This window comes from Nematostella vectensis, chromosome 1 (genome assembly GCF_932526225.1).
Source record: "Nematostella vectensis chromosome 1, jaNemVect1.1, whole genome shotgun sequence".
Classification (NCBI taxonomy): domain Eukaryota; kingdom Metazoa; phylum Cnidaria; class Anthozoa; order Actiniaria; family Edwardsiidae; genus Nematostella; species Nematostella vectensis.
The window spans coordinates 19,223,620-19,243,395 of NC_064034.1; the positions used below are offsets into that span (position 1 = coordinate 19,223,620).

The 19,776-nt window shown below is 37.1% G+C and overlaps 2 protein-coding genes and 3 long non-coding RNA genes across 9 annotated transcripts; 3 read left to right on the forward strand and 2 right to left on the reverse strand.

Annotated features, from left to right (window-relative positions):
* Positions 1–4,066: 4,066 nt before the first annotated feature.
* Positions 4,067–4,430, forward strand: LOC125572300. The gene is made up of 2 exons (XR_007313755.1): positions 4,067–4,154; positions 4,327–4,430. It is a non-coding gene; the product is annotated as an uncharacterized LOC125572300 (long non-coding RNA).
* Positions 4,431–4,929: 499 nt separating this feature from the next.
* LOC125572472 lies at positions 4,930–6,334 on the forward strand. Its single transcript, XR_007313836.1, has 2 exons — positions 4,930–5,770; positions 6,009–6,334. It is a non-coding gene; the product is annotated as an uncharacterized LOC125572472 (long non-coding RNA).
* Positions 6,335–9,620: 3,286 nt separating this feature from the next.
* Positions 9,621–13,851, reverse strand: LOC5505818. Of its 3 annotated transcripts, none has more exons than XM_048732797.1 (3): positions 11,476–13,851; positions 11,086–11,167; positions 10,311–10,770 (listed from the first exon to the last, which is right to left on the reverse strand). In XM_048732797.1, exons 1-3 carry the CDS (start codon positions 13,849–13,851, stop codon positions 10,751–10,753), a joined length of 2,478 nt encoding a protein of 825 aa, XP_048588754.1. In that variant the 3' UTR covers positions 10,311–10,750. The 3 variants fall into 3 exon arrangements, with proteins under 3 accessions (XP_048588686.1, XP_048588754.1, XP_048588720.1); XM_048732763.1 differs by having other exon boundaries at positions 10,508–10,770; positions 11,091–11,167; XM_048732729.1 differs by lacking the exon at positions 11,086–11,167 and having other exon boundaries at positions 9,621–10,770.
* Positions 13,852–14,225: 374 nt separating this feature from the next.
* LOC125572374 lies at positions 14,226–18,307 on the forward strand. 3 transcript variants are annotated; one of them, XM_048732921.1, is made up of 7 exons: positions 14,226–14,361; positions 15,121–15,352; positions 15,555–15,756; positions 16,510–16,560; positions 16,733–16,801; positions 17,107–17,239; positions 17,773–18,307. In XM_048732921.1, exons 1-7 carry the CDS (start codon positions 14,238–14,240, stop codon positions 17,955–17,957), a joined length of 996 nt encoding a protein of 331 aa, XP_048588878.1. In that variant the 5' UTR covers positions 14,226–14,237; the 3' UTR covers positions 17,958–18,307. The 3 variants fall into 3 exon arrangements, with proteins under 3 accessions (XP_048588878.1, XP_048588841.1, XP_048588814.1); XM_048732884.1 differs by having other exon boundaries at positions 17,107–17,230; positions 17,764–18,307; XM_048732857.1 differs by having other exon boundaries at positions 17,107–17,850.
* On the reverse strand, positions 14,795–17,234 carry LOC125572452. The gene is made up of 2 exons (XR_007313828.1): positions 17,093–17,234; positions 14,795–16,908 (listed from the first exon to the last, which is right to left on the reverse strand). It is a non-coding gene; the product is annotated as an uncharacterized LOC125572452 (long non-coding RNA).
* Positions 18,308–19,776: the final 1,469 nt, after the last annotated feature.

Consider the following 19,776-nt stretch of genomic DNA (forward strand, 5'->3'; position numbering starts at 1 on the left):
TATATATAGAATGATACATCCCTGAAGAGGTCTAGAGTTGTTTTATGTTCTAAAATAAAAGTCGCGGGTATCCGCCTGTGAGCGATGTACCAGGAGACGGAATTCGCTCTATTTTTTTTTTTTTGACACAATCACTTTCGGGCCGCAAATAGAAACTCCATTGCCAAAACACTCTAAACCACTTTTTCGAAGCTCAGTTATCCAAACATTATTTAAGGTAAATAGCAAAACCTAGAAAAAACCCCTTGACATAATCAGAAAACATGGCCTGTGAGACGTCTAATACATAGACTTGGTAAAAACACTTTATTCACATTATCGCTGCCGGGACCAACTAATCGATTTATATAAATAGTAATTTCTTTTCAAATGTTTTATCCATGCATCTGGTATGCATGGATAACCGATTCAGCTACAGTTCAGTAGTTCATGGATTAATAATGTGCATAAATCGATTTTCGAATAACAAGGTAAGAAAGCGCATTTGATAAAATACGCTATGTTTACAGTCGTTTTCAGTTCGATTTTACAGAAAATAAAAAAATTGTAAATTTGAGATTTTTCGATTTTAAAATGTAGAATAACCAGTATCTATGAATCACTAGGAAGCTAAAAATAAAAAAAACGCTCTGAACAGGAAATTTGACCACTGAATTATGTTTATGCAAATTAGCCGCGTCACACAATTCGTCATCTAGTTGACAAAGTGAATGGGAAATGCAAGTGCTTGCTATGTCCGCTTGTTTTTTGCAAGCGAGAGGGTTTGGAGAGTGTTGCGAGTTCCGAGGGGTGAATGAGGTTATAAGAATGGCAGAATGTAGGAAGGACATAACCATGCATCTGTCCCGGTGCCATCTTGACAAAACACAGCTGACCAAGGAAGACCTTATTCTTGCCCGCGCTGGCATGTTCCACCTGATAACGGCGCAGCGAAATGAAATGTTCGTTTGCTCGAGGCACCGCGCATATCTTGGCCAATACTGGTCAAATTCGGCCACTTGTAAATACCCTGACCATAAAGGTAAGCCGAAAGCTGCTAAAACAGACAGGGCGGTATCACTCAAAGTATCGAAGGAGATATTGGATGTGTTTGGCATCCTAGTTCCCGTTGGATCGCGTAAGTACTTAACAGTAAGATTTATGTAACTTATTTTAAATATCAAATCAAATCATCTTTATTTTGCTCATAATTCTGTTTCTTTACACAGGTATATACTAAAGGGTAAATATCTATAATTTGTTACAAGTAAAATAAATGAGAACAAGTTCGAGCAGGGAAGCTAAATAAACGAGTCAGTTATCGAGTTAGCTTCCCTTATCCATAAAAAGTCAGCTTTGAGCAGAAAAAAGAGAGAGAGAAAAAAGAAGAAGAAATTAATACCCCCCCCCCCTCAACCAATCCCCACCCACCCTAGGAAGGAAGCTAATCTTATTATCAAGTTACTATGGAAATTATTAGAGAGAAAAAAAACGATATTTACAAAGTTTATAGGCTAGATTGATATTGCACAGACAGTAGATGTTTGGCGAGTTTTGGAAAAGAAAAGGTGCCTGAGTCCTTGAGAGAAAATGGAAGATCTCTCCAAATATCAGAACCGACAAAAGAAGTTGATTGCTTACCTATATTTGTTCGTATTTTGGGTTTGTATGGATTTTGATTTGCTGCGTACCTAGTGTTGTAACTATGTAAGCTGCTGGCATATTGAAAAGTGTAATAAAAAATATCAGGAAGAAGACTTTTGTGCCACGAGTGTATGGATTTTAGGGCATGTAATTTGAAAACATTATCTACAGTCAGAATATCAAGTAAGTTTAGCAATGGCTTGGCACTTGCAGTGTCTTTCCCATAAGTGCGGGCCAAAAAAATTAATCTGACAAAATGATTTTGTTTTGTTTGCAAACTTTTCAAGTTCGTTTTGAAAGTGCTACCCCATGCTAATTTGCCATATGAAATATGTGGATAGACCAGATTGTAATAGATTTGCTTTAATTGTTGGATAGAAAGATAGTGCCTTAATTTAGATATTATTCCTATGTTTCCGGAAATGCGGGAGCGAATAAAAGAAATGTGATTTTTCCATGTAAGATGCTCGTCTATCATTACTCCTAGGTATTTAATGTACTTCTTACGTTCCAACAATTGATCAGATCCATCTGAATTTCTAAATCGAATATTAATAGGAGTATCTTTTTTTCTCGATGATTTGATTATCATGTAATTTGTTTTTGTCATATAGAACCCTTATTAACGTGGCACCAGTTTTCCACCTTGGCAAGCTCCGTATTCATCAAATTCTCTAGTGCTATAAGATCGCTGGAAGAGGCGAAAACATTGGTGTCATTTGCGAATATTTTGAAACTTAGCTTGTACTTATACTACAGACATTTAGTAGCAAACCCCTTATTTGGAAAATAATATCTTTACAGCCCTTTACTGATGGGGCACTGGCAAAAATAGTTTGGTGTTTTGGAGTGTTTATAATATATATGTATATAATGATAATCCACTATTAGAAGAATTTTGATTTGCCGGATATGGCGCAGACAGCTTGGGAAGAGAACGGGTCGTGAAGGGGGGGGGGGGGGGGGGGCGATTGCAATGTGGAAGTATTTTTTTAATGTTTTTTGGGTATTTTTTTAATATTATTATTTTATAATATTATTTTACTTAAAAGACCCATGCATTTAAAATGTTTGATCTTTAGCCAGGGAATGGATTGAGATTTATGCTTCATATGTCAGGAAAGTAAAAGCGAGAATGTGAAATGCCTTATCGGTGAATCGTTTTTGAACAATTCAAGAGAATTTCGGCAGCTGGGATCGTTACAAGTGGACCTGAAATTAGAGCAAAATGTATCTGCTGAAGAGCTTTCAGAGAACCGAGCTGTATGACATAAGTCGACTGAAATTTACAAATACAAAAGTTGAGCGAGCAAAGCTGAAACGAAAGCGTGACGAATCTGAGTCTGGTCAGGGAAGAAGGGAAAGGAAGAGGCAACAGGTAGATCAAAATGCATTTTTGTTTGTGGTGAGGACAGCGACAAGCGTAATGAGGTTTGGACAGAAACGCTAGGCAGAGATTTAAAGAGAATGGCGTGTGATTTAGTTGACACTGCTTTAGTCGCAAAGCTTGCATTTCGCAACAAAAGGTGCAAAATACCATCTAAATTGCCTCCAGGCTTATAGGCGAAAACACGAATCTCTGGTTAAGACGCGCACAAAAGAGGGAGATGATATAGGAACTCATCAATACCGAGCTCGGGCTTTTGCAGAAGTTGTCAACTTCTTAGAACGTTCGTCAGACAATGGGATCTATTTCTTTAAGCTCTCCGAGCTGTACACTTATATGTCAATCATTTGAGGTAGCTAGATGTTGACGAATTTGTTCACAGGACACGCTTTAAAGAGCAGTTAATCAATCATTTTGATGGGGAGCTCAAAGAACAAGCGTCAAGTGGACGACACACTATCCTCGCATTCAGAGATGGGACAACGACTGTTTTTCAAGAAGCCCTCGACAAACGCGATCTCAAGCATGAAGCGTTGGTCTTACTTGAAGCGTCAAAGATCATAGGACAATATTTATTCAAGGCCCCAGGGTACGTTGATAGCGGGGGAAGGCTGTCAGTCTGAGGCAGTCCCAGAGAGCTTGAAGAGCCTAGTTTGCATGTTGTTATATGGAACAAACAAAAACCAAGAAGCGAAAGAAAACCAGGCCTAACGATCTCACACCTTTCAAATGAAGAAAAGGGAGGTAACACCAGGAAGATCAACACGACATGTCCAGGAACACTAGCGGCTAAATACAGGAATTGCTCACGATTCTGATTGGCTGAGAGAACAATAGCGCGCGCTCGGGCTCGAAAGCGTAACCGAAGCCAGTTCGTGAGTATTTCCGAAAAGCGGCAATTTCATAGGAACACATGTCTTGGCTTTTTTGCACTTTTGGGGATCACAAATGAAGGCAAAATGATGGGTGAATTTGCAGTGAAAGTTGGAGGAATTTTTTTTTGTTTTTGCAGGAATTGTTTTTTTATTTACTTTACTGGTAGAAAATGTCTCTATATGTTGTTTCAGTTTTGTGTTCATCGTGTGGAAAAAGCTCCCACAGGCAAGAGGATTTTTCTGATATCAGCGTTGCCATAACTGAGAAGGTATTTTCTCTCCATATTACCATTTTTGTGCATATAAACACATAAAATATAGAATATAATATATACATATATAAATATGGTTCCAAAAGAACAGATACATCTCGTGGCGTGGTATATTAAACCGCAATCATTATAATCCACACTTCACTTTTTAAACTTTTTTGATTTGCAGAATTCCCTTGAACATAGTGTGATGAGATACTTTGGGCATGAAAGCATTCCAACGTATCGATGCGAGAGGCAAGTTTGAATAACGTATAAACCCGTTATCCTGTATTAAAAAATTAAGGCATGAGTAATACTATGTTTCAATTCAACATTTTCATTAGTTTCGTTTAAAATGTATGTTTCATTGTCCTCTGAATGTTTCCTAACGAAAACTTCAAACATTTGTCGTCTGCAAAAGCTATAAATTAAACGCCCAATAAGTTGTTTTCAGAACAAATTGTGTTCAGTCTAAATAAATATAATTGTATTCTCCTCAAGGGTGTATTTTGCAGGGAGGTAAAATAATCCCCACAATAACAGAAGAGCCTACATGCCTGCTCGTGCATCTGAAAATTGTGCGATCTAACTTGAAGTTTCAATCCTACAATTGTAAAACAGATATCGAAGGGTCCAACCAATCCAAGTAAGGCTTACTGGTATGCGTTGGACCCTTCGATATCTGTTTTACAATTGTAGGATTGAAACTTGAATTTACAGAAACAAAAGAAATAGAAGCTTATGATACCAAACCAATATTGGGTTAGTAATGCATATTTACGGATTTACCAACAGGTTTACTGGAGTAAGAACAAAGGTTACAACACACGTTCAGTTCCAGGACGCGATCTCAATCGGTGACTTTTGTGGTGAGCAAGCTGCCAAGGTATAGTTTGTAACAATAAAGGCGAAGTTACTTCAGGAAAACCTACTGGTTCAAATTGAACGATGCTATTGTGAGTACTATTAATAAAACAAATCCATTCTCATTCCTGAGCAATCTTCATCATACTTCTTTTCACTATTTACAATATGGGCAGATAGAAAAATCGATAGAAAAATATAACTACAGGATTTAAGAATGATAACCAATATTTTTACAATAATATTTTGATAAAAGTCAGTTTTACCAGGGAATTTGTGACAGGCTAATTGAACAAAAAAATTGAAAACGGTCGAGTAGTTAAAAATTTCTCCAGTGGTCTGGAGAAAAGAGAACGAGCGATACAGAAAGCTCTAGAAAGAGTTTAAATAAAAAAAACACAGATATTTTAATGTGTTTCTTCATACTAACGAAAATAATATGCTATTGGTAAATTAGATCGTTGATGGCTTCTTTTCGCTTCTTGCAAAAACTCATGCTTTATGGAAACTCTGAGTCGATACAATTATTGTTCATTACTATACCAGCTGATATGGGATTGATTGTTTGTCCGACAAACTCATAAACACACATGATTTCAGCTACAGTGACTGGGAAAGCTAAGGATGTCCTGGGATCCAACCAGGAGTTCTCGGTGCATGCTTACACCTTTGCGCTTTATCAATAGGGGAAAAACGTCTACTTACTTAGCACCTTTTTCTATGCGAAGCTGGTGCAGGAGAACTCCGTGGCTAACATGAGGCACAAGGTAAAATATTAATTTAAACGTATCTTATTTGTTTATCCATAATTACTTATTTATTACTTATACATATCTTTTGACTCATAGAAAACGAGAACGAGTAGTCTAATTGTTAAATATATATTTCGGTAAATACAGTCTTTTCAAAAAAAATACTTTGGGGGAGAAAACGGTCACTTATAATACTATATATAATCATTAATAAAAACGTAATAGATCATCTACATTTTTATGTTCTTTTTAGGCGAATGATGATCTGCTTGCAAAAGACATGTGGTTCATCCCCATTAATACCGGAACGCACTGGTCAGGCCTGGTAAAAGAGCTATTGAAAAAAGACCTCTACTACAAGCCAACGATTTTAGTTTAGTTTAGATTAGTTATTGTTATAAATATTATATTGTTATTGTATTATTATATATATTTTTTTCATTGTACCAAGCAATACATCGATCCTTCACTCCTGTACTCTTAATATATCTGACATTAAGCCACTTAAACCTCCGGCTTTGGCTCTTCCCATGTATGTTATCACCAAGTTTTACCAATAAAATTGATTGATTGATTTGATTGAGAGTTGTTTTCTCTCTATACAACAAATCAATGAGAGAGGTGCAGTATCACGTATTTTGATATATTTTGATAATCAGCAATGCTGCACCTTACTGCTTTTAAATAATTAGGCATTTTGAAATTCAGTCAACTCTCACCTACCTCGATCTTACCCACCATAGCTTCATAGCTTGGCTATTCCACGCAATCGCCGCCGACCCTTTCCAATGCAGACGCATAGTACAAGGGCATCTTGGGTAATATTCATAATTGCACGATTAAAAAATACACACACTTGTTTAACATTTTTAAAAACCGCGCTATCGCGCGCGCGCACACAATACACGTCCCCCTGGCAGTTTTGTTTCGAGGAAAATGCACAGCTTCTATCGTTTTTGGCCAGTGCAAATTTGGACACGATCGTCCGAGGAAGCCTGACAACGAAGCTCGTCCAGGCGGGCCCCTTTTTCTTCGAAAGTACTTCACACCCCTTCACACATGGACAACCAAAACAACAAATTCTTTCCGTTGTGCCAATATACTACACGTACAAACGATGCAGGCTTTACAAACAAACTACGGTTCCTCTTCTGATAGCGACAGTGGACCACACTACCGCATTTCAGGGATGCTTTGCAACGAGCTACATCGTCACATGCCATTCGATACTGATGACGCTTCTTCTGATAGTACCGACTGTTGTGATAGCGACTCTTCTGATCATTCTCCGGCAAGCAAACAAAGTCCGAGAGAGATTCATGATTTGGTTGAACGACAACCTATCGAAAACGGCGAAGGCCAATCAAAGAAACGACACGTCTATATCAACGCCAATGAGCTCCCAGACAGCTTGGCAGATTTCTTAAAACAGATGGAAATTTTCCACACAAAGGCCTCTGGTCTTGATAGGATGAATCCGCCAGTTTCCAATACTACAATGTCGAAAGTGAAACAGCGACTATTGGGTAAGAAAGAGCTGGTTTCTAGATCTTGGAAGTGGTCGCGGGGGTGGGGATTTACCATGCGAGGGGGTGGATCTGGGATCTGCATAGAGCCCGTGGACTCTATGATGTGCTTACCGCATGAAACTATCTATCCACATGCAATAATTTTTCTGTTTCCATCAAGGTTTCATCACATTTGCCGGTTAGAAGAGCCCAACCCTACTAGACTTACCTCTCAAGTTATTCGAAGACGAAGAGCTCATCTTGCAATTTGCAGAGTATTTCACAGGAAAAAATTCAGATTTTCCAAATTTGGAAATTTGGGAACATTTTGGAAATTATCCCAATTTTGGGATCTGATTGGGAAATTCAGGACCCAATATTGGGAAAATATTGAGAGACGCAACCAGGAAAAAAATAAATTATCAGTTTATTCCCAATCTTGGGAATAAATCCCAACAAAATCCAAGATTGGGATTGTATTGGGAAATATTTCACAAAAAAATCCCAAAATTGCATGCAACAGTTCTTAAGAATCCAATACGAAACTACACTTGGGAAATAACTGGAAAATTTTAACAAGAAAATCCCAAAATTGCATACAATAGTTCTTAAAAACCCAATAGAAAACCAAACTTGGGAAATAATTGAAAAATGTGAACCAAGAAAATCCCAAAATTGCATGCAACAGTTCTTCAGAATCCAATAGGAAACCATACTTGGGAAATAACTGGTAAATTTTAACAAGAAAATCCCAAAATTGCATGCAACATTCCTTAAGAATCCAATAGGAAGCCATACTTGGGAAATAACTGGAAAATTTTAACAAGAAAATCCCAAAATTGCATGCAACAGTTCTTAAGAATCCAATAGGAAACCATACTTGGGAAATAACTGGAAAATTTTAACAAGAAAATCCCAAAATTGCATGCAACAGTTCTTAAGAATCCAATAGGAAACCATACTTGGGAAATAATTGGAAAATTTTAACAAGAAAATCCCAAAATTGCATGCAACAGTTCTTAAGAATCCAAAAGGAAACCATGCTTGGGAAATAATTGGAAAATTTTAACAAGAAAATCCCAAAATTGCATGCAACAGTTCTTAAGAATCCAATAGGAAACCATACTTGGGAAATAATTGGAAAATTTTAACAAGAAAATCCCAAAATTGCATGCAACATTCCTTAAGAATCCAATAGGAAACCATACTTGGGAAATAATTGGAAAATTTTAACAAGAAAATCCCAAAATTGTATGCAACAGTTCTTAAGAATCCAAAAGGAAACCATGCTTGGGAAATAATTGGAAAATTTTAACAAGAAAATCCCAAAATTGCATGTAACAGTTCTTAAGAATCCAATAGGAAACCATACTTGGGAAATAATTGGAAAATTTTAACAAGAAAATCCCAAAATTACATACAATAGTTCTTAAAAACTCAATAGAAAACCAAACTTGGGAAATAATTGAAAAATGTGAACTAAGAAAATCCCAAAATTGCATGCAACAGTTCTTAAGAATCCAATAGGAAACCATACTTGGGAAATAATTGGAAAATTTTAATAAGAAAAATCCCAAAATTGCATGCAAGCGTTCTTAAGAATCCAAAAGGAAACCATGCTTGGGAAATAATTGGAAAATTGTAACAAGAAAATCCCAAAATTGCATGCAACAGTTCTTAAGAATCCAATAGGAAACCATACTTGGGAAATAATTGGAAAATTTTAATAAGAAAAATCCCAAAATTGCATGCAAGCGTTCTTAAGAATCCAAAAGGAAACCATGCTTGGGAAATAATTGGAAAATTTTAACAAGAAAATCCCAAAATTGCATGCAACAGTTCTTAAGAATCCAATAGGAAACCATACTTGGGAAATAATTGGAAAATTTTAACAAGAAAATCCCAAAATTGCATGCAACAGTTCTTAAGAATCCAATAGGAAACCATACTTGGGAAATAATTGGAAAGTTTTAACAAGAAAATCCCAAAATTGCATACAGTATTAATTAAAAACCCAATAGAAAACCATACTTGGGAAATAATTGAAAAAGAATAAGCACGACCCTTGAATAAGCTCCCCTTCTGAGACTCCAAAAAATTAATACCATAAGGGCAGCGCCCCGGCACTTTAGTCAATCAATTATGGTAAAGTTAAATTGTTGTTGTAATAATCCATTTCACAGTTCCGTATCATGAATTAAACCTGAGATAAAAGTTTTCCTTGCATGCTTAGGGATAGGAAATGTGTTAGCAATTACAAAAGGACCGTTTTCTATTTCAAAAGAATTGAGTTTTTTATCTGTGCCAGGGCAATCTTAGCCTCAACAAAATAAAGACGAAAAGTGAAAATAGACAGATTAGTATTTTGATAATTATATTGATTGTATTACTGTACATTAGTGTTACTAACACTTAGATATTTTCATATGCACAGAGAGGAAAGAGCCACTTATGGATCTGCACTGGTTTGGTTCTATAGTACATTCTACACTGCAATGTAATTAATATAACCTGTGTGCAGATTTTGACAGGAAAGATTGGTGTTACTTTACATGTATATCTATATGTGGCAGGCTATACTAGGCTATTATAGTACAATGTAATAAGTCCATATGATGGCATAATAAAGTGTGTGCAATGTAAGAAAACAAATATTCTCTCAATTTCTTTGTTAGAAATTTACACTGCCTTTCTCCAATGTGACGGACTGGGCCAGAATCCATCTGCAATTCCCAACAATGAGTTCCAGGGAACAACATTTTTTGCAGCGTGTCCAATCGTCTCACGGATAAAAGTGTTTGGCATTCTAGGGCTCTCTACAAAGAAATACACGTCGACAGTTCTGCGTGCATAGTCAACATTGCGGGCATATCCATACCATACGTCACCAACTTCTGCACCTTGCACCAGCAACATATCTCCTTGCTCTGGATAAATGGGCACAATAATGTCAAATGGAAGTTTCTCCTGGTGCCTCTGGTATTCAACTACAGTTGAAACAGAATTTGATGTATCATCACTTGAGCTATAGATAATAACTTTTCTTAAAATATTGTCAGCAGTACAGAAATGGGGTACTCTCTCTGGATTGCTTTCTACATAAGTAAATCCACTCCAAAAGTGTTTTACTGTCTGGCCATTGTCTGTGTAAACATTGCAAAAGAGGTATCCCTTTGCAAGCAGTTTGTAAGACTCTGTGTTGTCTTTCACAGACAGAAATTTATCTAGTTTCATCACTATTTCATTTTGTTCAAGCATTACAACCACTGACTCTCCAGAAGAACAAACTGTCCCTTCATAGCCTTTGTCTGGGAGGAAACATTTCTTTGATGAGAAAGAAAATTGTGGAATTTTTTGGAGAGGAACATTTAAAGTATGTGCTACTTTTATCCTTTCATCCCTTTCCAGCAGGGTCATGTTATCCATAGCTCCAAGAAGAAATGACTGAGATGGTACATCATTTCTGAAAACAGCCATCCTTGCTGTCTCAATAGAGCTTGCAATACCCTGAAAAAATAAAAACAAGTAAGAATGACAGTAAAAGTGATGTTGACATTTTTTTTAGTTAAAGGTGCCTGTCTTCAATGTCTTACAAACTACCATAACACGTTGAATATATTATCTATCCTAAAGTTGAATAAAAAAAACTCTTGTCGGCTTGCACCGGAAGTAAAATATGTTCTCTTCGAAGCAACGTGTGCCCTAGCATAGCAACAAGTTGTCATGGAGATGGAATGAGTCAAGGTTAAAGGGTTACAATTGTATCTGGGTCTGCAATCATATAATAAACCTACAGGTACAGTATTCGAGCCTTATTCTCACCCAACCTCTCCCCTTGGCTTTCTTGCGACTCAGAATGGCGGTTCTGGGGACGAGTTTGATTCTCGCCAAGCTGCCATGTTACCTATTGGAATCTATGTTAGAATGATACTAGTGGCGAGTATGGCTCCATAGACATGCATTCATTCATCCATTCATTCAATCATTCATTCATTACTTCATTCGTTCATTCATTCAAGGCCGTGGATACATAAAAGCAGTGAAAAGATAGTGTTTGCCTGATTTACATTTTGCTGATGTCACTTAATTTGCATAAAAGTTGAAAAGCTTGCATCTCTTTTTATATTCTGTAATTTCGTCCTAGCTTTTATAAAACAGCTGCATTCTGAACTATACATAAGCCATAATATGTATTTCTTTCATTCAACTTACCACTTTCATGTTTATCTTTCCTTGCTCTCCTATTTCTTGAGTTGAGTATGGTTTGAGGAATTCCCTCCTTGACTCTGCCAATGCAAATGTCTTTTCAACTCCCCTACAATTGCTAGCAGTCTTTGTGTAACCCTTTACGGCTCTTTCGAACACTGCACACCAATAATTGTCAGTAGCCGAGAATCTGATGATGTCTTCATGGATGTGAAGAAGATTATGTACAGAAATTGTACACATTTCCAGGCCTTGAGTTTCTTCTATGAGTATATTTAAGCGCCATGCCAACCGGTGGTGCGCTCCAATCATACTATTTGTCCAGCCATACCGTCCACTATTAAAATGCAATTCTGTTAATCTTGATATCAAATGTTGTATTTCCTGCTCTTTTGGTGATTCCAACTTGCTATCAAGAACACAATCTGCCATTGGAAATGAAAACTTTTGTAGGCCCTCAGCTTTCCACTGTCCCAAAGATCCATTATAACTTTGGATTGACTTGGGAAGTCGGCCACATTTGAGCTCTCTTGGCCATGGAAAGTTCTTTATTTCTCGGTCAAGGGATTTCTTATCCACTAACTCATGATCCAGGATCCTCTCTGCTTGACTTTTCACAACATTAAGACACACAGTATGAAACACATCAAATGTTAAATCTTTGAGAATGTCAAAATTGTAAAGAGGATATAAATATTTATGGAGAAGGCTTATCCCTGTGACACCTTTCTCAGAAGACATTCTTTTTCGAACACTGATCCTTGACTCTGCCTCAACATCATAAAGGTCTGTTAGCATGAGAGAAATGTCACGACTTTCCCACTTATGTCTGTAATGAATTCGGTTATCTCCATAGTACATATGGTTATTTGACTCATTCATTGGCAAATGTTGCCCAACAAGCTTGCACCTGCGGCAAGCACATTTACCTTGGTTTAATAGCTTCCCCACCTCACACTGCCCTGGATGATCCCCAGACCAACAGAGCAACAAAACACGCACTCTTTTCATGTTAGGCTCTTGTGGTAACCTGACTTCAAAGCCATTGATAAAACCTTCACAAATGTCTTCCATGAGTGGTTGCAAAAATGGATCATATGTTTCTGGTAGTTTTGGAGTAGAAGACAATGGGACAAATCCAACTACGTAAACTTCACTGGTGTGACTTCTATCTGCCTTCTTCATATTTGCAATTGAGACCTCCAAAGATCCACAACTTCGTGTGCTGGAACTGAAGGCTTGCCACCCATCCCAATGACCAATGAGAGCAATGTTTATTGGAGAACCATTAGTTGTCTTGAGAGAGTGTTCAAAAGATTCCAGACATTCTGGGCATTCCACAAGCTTTTTACCAGCTGTAACAGCATCCTGTGATTCAATCAAATGCTTTGCTGGTATGGGAATACCACAATGCTCACAACGGCATGGGATGACCCAGGTCTTATTAGGATCCCAAAACCATTGCAACTCATTCCAGCGCTCACCATCCCACATTTCCTTTTTGATTGGCCATGATTGTTCCACTCCGAGCCAGTGTTCACGTTCATTCCAGTGAGATAGCATTTTGTTGCACATGTTTTCATCACGAAACCAGTTTTTAACTTTGTTTTGAAGGACAAGATAATAGTATGCTATAACACCTTTATTTCCACAGTTAGAGCAGACTTCATCTTTGCTGGTCATTAAACTATATTTGCCAGTGTACTTTATTCTAGTGTCTGAATTGATTGGCCTAGTTTTATAACAAAAGCAAATAAAATATTCTCGAGCATCTTGATAACCCTCCTCTTTTAAAAGAGCTTGCACATCACTCCACGACTTAGGCCACAAAGTAGTCAAAATGTCTCTATCAAAAAAGACCTGTTCAGAGGATGAATCCAACAATAATCGTTTGCCAAATTCCAAAATATCTTCAAATGTTTTGATTGACATTCCGCTTTCTTTCTGTATTTTTAGTGCATTCAAAACGGCATCGACAACAAGCCTCTTTAGGGGATTATAATGGCGGGAATTCGCATCATGATTAGTATTATCAATATCATTATCATTATCAGCATTCAAATCTTGGTCATCTGTATCTGTTTCATCTGTATCAGGTGTATCTGGATTGGGTAATAAATTATCTTCAATTGTAAAATTATCAGCTTCTATTTCACTATCGCTGTCCTCAACTTCAAAGACAAAAGACTCAGAATCTTGGGCGGCTGATGTCGAACATTGGCGTTGGGATGATCTCGATGCAGCTCTATTTGCTTCTTTCCAGTGTCTTATTTCAGTTTTTCGATCAGTTGCACGACCATTGCAGGTAGCACAAGGGCAGTGAACATGGCGGTATTTTTTCTCAGTGCAGTTGCAGCAAGACACATCACTTCTTTTCCACATTTTTAACTAGAAAACATTCAACCCGCCGGAAACTACAAACCCGCCATTTTTTTCTTTTGAAAGCGAAACCGCAGACCAGTAGAACAGCTAAAAAATCAAGTACACAGCCAACCCATATTAGGCTGATATTTTAGTCACGTGATTTAAGTTTGACCAATGAACAACATCGTAGAAAAAAGCGGGAAAAACAGCCAATCAGATCACCGAAGAGCAGAATAAAAATGCCAGCAACACATACTTCGCTCTCCTTCGGATTTTCGCGCTCAGATCGACAGGGCAGACTCGTACCCAGTCGCTTCTAAGGGAAAACTTTTGTAGGCCCTCAGCTTTCCACTGTCCCAAAGATCCATTATAATTATTCAGTGTTTGCAGTTTGTGCCGTTGAAATGAGTCGAGAGCAACAAGAACAGCCAGATATTGTGGATCCATCACCAGCTCCCTCAGAAGAAGAAGATGTTATTTCAAAAGTGACAGAGCACTTTGGCGATGCAATTGCACAGCGATTTAAAGGTATGAAGTCTTTCATTGAATCAGTGAAAGCTAAAAGGGGAAGTTTCTCTCAAGTCAGCAGAGTAGGGTAAATTTGGCGCGCACATTTTCGCTTTTGCAATGCCGAATGGATCTCAAAGCGTTTTCGAAATGAAATCGCAAAGCAACAGAACAATTCTTTCATAAAGGACGTCTGACTTACCTTTGGCCATCATCTTTAATTTAAGTGTACTTTCTAAAGTAAGAAAATGAGGTTGGAATTTCAAATTTCAACTCGGCAAAGAAAGTGAAGAAACATGGCGGCCTAAAAGAACTTGCCAAAAACTGCCGCGTGGATAGTAAACATATTATAGCTATTGTTTCTGGCCACAGAAAGGTAATTTGTTCTTTGGGATTCCAAATTGCCGCACAATTACAACGCTTGCTCTAAATATTTTTTTTTTTGCTTTCTTTGTTTTTCGACTTTGCAAAAGTAGCCTCTGCACGAAATTTCTCATTCTCACATGTGCAAGAAAATGGCGCGAGGAACCCGTCGACATAGGCCTTCACAAAATCGCATCGAGAAAGCATGGCTTTTAACTGGAAATGTGGTATTTCTGTGTAGAGGTTAATTTTATAATGCTGAACAACAAAAATATAAATAAGTCAGAGAGATAAAACGCAGCTTTGGTTCGCAGAGAAATTGAAACGACAAAACAACAGAATAGATCAATAAAACTTTTTTCAAATGTATCTTTTGCATGCAAATATTGAATCCATTCTTCTTCTGTTTGGCTGCAGATGAAGATATTACATGCCCAGAAGCAATAGTAGACTTGCTATCTAAAGATGCTGATGCGCCAATTTACTCAAAGGTTGGCTTAACCTATGGAAAGGCCCTAAAATTCAAAAGGATTTTTGAGGAGTCGTTCCAATTGCCAAAGAAATCTTCATCAGCCTTGCCCAAGTGCAAACCAACAATGGCAGAGTTGTCAACATACGATCCTGAAATACAAAGACTGTACCTGTCTAAGTGAGTGTGTTTTGATATTGGATATAGATGAATGTCCTTTGAAGTAAATTGATTTATACATTTTTTCAAAATGCTGATGTTCAATTCATATTGTGGCGCATTTATTTTACATTATTTTATCATGCAACACCTTTTTCTGGCATTGTTTAGTAAACTTCATTTATGCAACACATTTAGCCTTATTAATTTGATTGATGTTTAGGCGCAAGAAGATTGGCGCACTTGCCATGGAAAAGTGGGGTGGGCAACTCCCGAAGTTCAACACTCCCATGATGAGAACACAACTGGAAAAGTTTGCTAAAGAAATTGAAGACCAGTGTTCTGTGCCTGAAATAAATTTCACAGTGGATGGCATTATGCAACACACTAAGGATTTTTTCAGTGAACAGCGGCGTGAAAGAAAAGTAAGTATGGTGCAAATGTATTAATAATAATAATAATCTTTATTATCAAAGGATAAAAATACATCTCCTATGTTACAAATAATGCTGAAAAATTAAAAACTAGCTACTAAGTTACATAAGATATTTGAAAGCAATTCTGTTGATATAAGTGTTCTTAAAGCGTTCAGTTTTTACATTTGGTGTAATATAGCGCGTACCACGAAGATTGTATTTGGTTTCTTTAATAGCGGGTAAGTAGCAACGTAAAGGGTGGTTCGGAATGGCTGCAGCTTTTTCATACAGCTTACAGTCTTGCTTGGCGAGTATTTTTCTATGCTAACAGGTGTTGATACGAACCGACGTTTATGACACCTATCTAAGAATGTCTGAATAGTCGTTAGATCTGAGTCGCAGGCCCCGTAAACGGATAAGCCGTAAGTGATACATGGCAACACCAGAGAGAAGAATAAATGGTCTATTTCTAGTTGACTATACTGTTCTTTCCTAAGGGTCCTAAGAATATGGAGACATTTGTTGGCTTTAATTAATTTGCTTTTGACGTGCAAGCTGAACTTTAGGTTGCTTTGAATGGTAAGACCTAATAAAAGCATGTCACTGCACTGAGGAATGTTGTGAACTGCATGATAATCAGAATTATTATTTTTCTTTCTGACTTTCTTGCCAGTTTATGGATAAACCTTGCTATTTAAAAGGAATCCTTTTGGTTCTGATTTTTTGGAAAGGTATGAATATGAGTGATTTTATTTTCTCCAGAGAACAAGCCCTCCAGATTCCTGGTCTCCTAGAACACCAAGTTCTTCTAGGGTATGTACACTGTTCAACATGCTTCATAGTTTGATAATTATTATTATTTTTTATTTGATTATTTATTTACTACTTTGTCTACTGTGAAGAACTAAAATACAATACAGTACCTAAATTGTGATGGTTATCTTTGAAGCAACTTGCAATTAAATTTGTTTTTGTGTTCTTCAAGGCTGGCTCTTCAGATGAGGAATTCTCACTACAATGCTCCCAAGCAAAGCTACCTAAAATGCCTTCCATGGTAGGAAATCTCCAATCTAATTGTTTATTTGCATTCATTATCATCTATTCCCACTGGGCTCATACACTTGCCTTGGGCCACTTCTGTATAGTTGAATGTAAAATTGGCTGAATCACAAGAAGTTATGCTTCAGTTTTTGTCCAGGTCATTGTTAATCTCCTTAAAAAAGGTTACCAACTTGTTCAGCTTTTAAATAATAATAAGTCAGAATACAGATAGAGGTTGCACTGTACACCAAACCTCACAAACTCAAACTGAAAAAAAAAATTGAATAATTTATTAATTCTTTACCCCTTTGATTGAAGGGCAGTCAAGATGATGAGGAACCAGATGATGAAGGATCTGATAATGATGGATCTGATGATGATGGTTCTGACGATGACAAGAAAAGTACAGATACTCTCCCAGAAACTGAACCTACAGTCATAAATAACTTACATAGTAAAGCAGTGAAGGTTATCATTAAGGCGGTATGTGGAAGTATCCCAAAGGATAGGGAGGTAATAGTTGATGCCTTAAAAAACACTTTTTCAATAGGTCCAAGAACACTATTGAACCTTACTCACACCCAAGTGTGTGAGGTGCTGGCCAAAAAAATTATTGCAGGCAAATATGTTAAGTGTTTGGCAAAGCCAAATGAAATTACAAAAACTGCCCATGTACAGGTTATCAAAAAGGTCAAATTTTGAGCTCAAACATGTAGTAGCTGTATGCTAAAGTTTTTACTGGCTTAAGTACATAGTTGTGTCAGGGACACTATTGAACCTTACTCACACACAAGTGTGTGAAGTGCTGGCAAATATGTTAAATATTTGGTAAAGCCAAACGAAATTTCAAAAACTACCCATGTAAAAGTTATCAAAAAGGTCAAACTTTGAGCTCATAGTACCTGTATGCTAATGTTTTCACTGGCTTAAGTAGATAGTTGTCTCTCCCAGAAACTGAACCTATACCAGTCATAAATAACTTACATAGTAAAGCAGTGAAGGTTATCATTAAGGCAGTATCTGGAAGTATCCCAAAGGATAGGGAGGTAATAGTTGATGCCTTAAAAACACTTTTTTTCAATAGGTCCAAGAACACTATTGAACCTTACTCACACACAAGTGTGTGGGTGCTGCATGGCCAACAAGATAATTGCAGGCAAATGTGTTGAATATTTGGTAAAGCCAAACAAAAACTGTTAACAAAAAGATCAAACTTTGAGCTCATAGTACCTGTATGGTAAAGTTTTCCCTGGCATTTAGTAGATAGTTGCCCAAGAACACTACCATATTGAACCTTACTCCCACACACAAGTGTGTGAAGTGCTGGCCAACAAGATAATTGCAGGCAAATGTGTTAAATATTTTACTTATTTTACAGCATTTTACTGTACTTGAAGCTGTCATGTTAGAAACTATTGTAAAGGTTACTTACCTTTAATTATTTGCACTCTACATTAAAACTATGTTGTTTCTACAAAAAGGGATGTTTGAATTCTATTAAATTTTCCTAGTATGTTAACATTGTTCTTTTGTTTTGCATTCATTTTTTATTTTAATTTATACAGTATTGCTGTCAACAAAATAAGCCATTTGGGGGTTCAATGGTCCCAATAAATTTCCAAAAATGGGATAATGTTGTCCAAAAATTCGGGATTTGATGGTCCCAATAAAATCCCAACAATGGGAAAATGTTGTCCACAAAATGAACCAATTTTGGGATCTTATGGTCCCAATAAAATCCCAACAATGGGAAAATGTTGTCTACAAAATAAACCACTTTTGGGATTTGATGGTCCCAATAAAATCCCAACAATGGGAAAATCTTGTCCACAAAATAAACCAATTTTGGGATGTCTTTGGGATTTTATTTTCCCAATATTGGTTTTGGTAGCATTTTTCCAATTTTGGGAAATCCCATAAGAAACCCATAGAAATCCCAAAATATTCCCCATTTTTTCCCAAATTGGAAAATCGGAATTTTTTCCTGTGTTTATTGGTAGGTGTGTTTCATAGTAATTCATAGGCAAAGGACAATGATATAAATCAAAGCAATATGTTTATTGCTATATTGAGTAGCTTATTGCAACAAGCTCTTTTGAGTAAACACGTATATTCTTTCGATTCAGGAAGAAAGAGTGCTCAATGCAGCAACCGTTTCAAATCACCTGTCGGCAATAGAATATTGTCTAAAGTACATACACAAGGATTCCGCTCCTGTCTACCCCGACGTAGTCCTGATTCAAAAGGTCCGACGACTTGCTTCTATTCAGCAGCGCAAGGGTGAACATGGTAATAATAAATAAGTATATTAACACACCCTTTGCTGTTGATAAACTGAACTGCAGGTTGATTACAGGAACAAGGAAAACGGATATTATATAAGCTAAAACTAGTCTGGTCCAAACGTGGATTTCGACTTCCTGTGCTACACAATCCCGTTCATTGTTATTGTGTGTTTTTTTACTATTTATTTTTATTTTTGCTTAACTTTAGGTAAAATTCGATTAGTGGACTGCGTCACACCGCTTACAGTGGGACAGAAACATGCAAACCTAACAAACACACCCTCTTTGTTTTCTTTTAACCTTTATAGACCATAAGCCACTCAAGTGGCTCTCCTAACAAGCAGCCATAGGCCACTGAAGTGGCCAAAGCAATACAACAACTTTGTAGCCTCCTATTGGTCGGTAAAACAATCGCTTTTATTTTGTTTGATAGTCCCACCAATCAGAATAAAGATCAAGGGTCCCTTGGGCATTAGACCATGTGCTCACGTTGTGTATGAGATTTCATACGAATTTTTGAAGTGCGAGATTTTTGAAGTTCGAGAGCGAGATTATAACAACATGGCAGCGTGTTAACACGCGATGATGAAGAGTTTTACGGTTTCACAGCCAAAGATATTGGCAGGAGAGTGGCATAAGATGATGGGCAGGCTAGTGGAGAGAGTGATTTATCGTTTGGAGAAGAGTCGAGTGATGAAGAAGA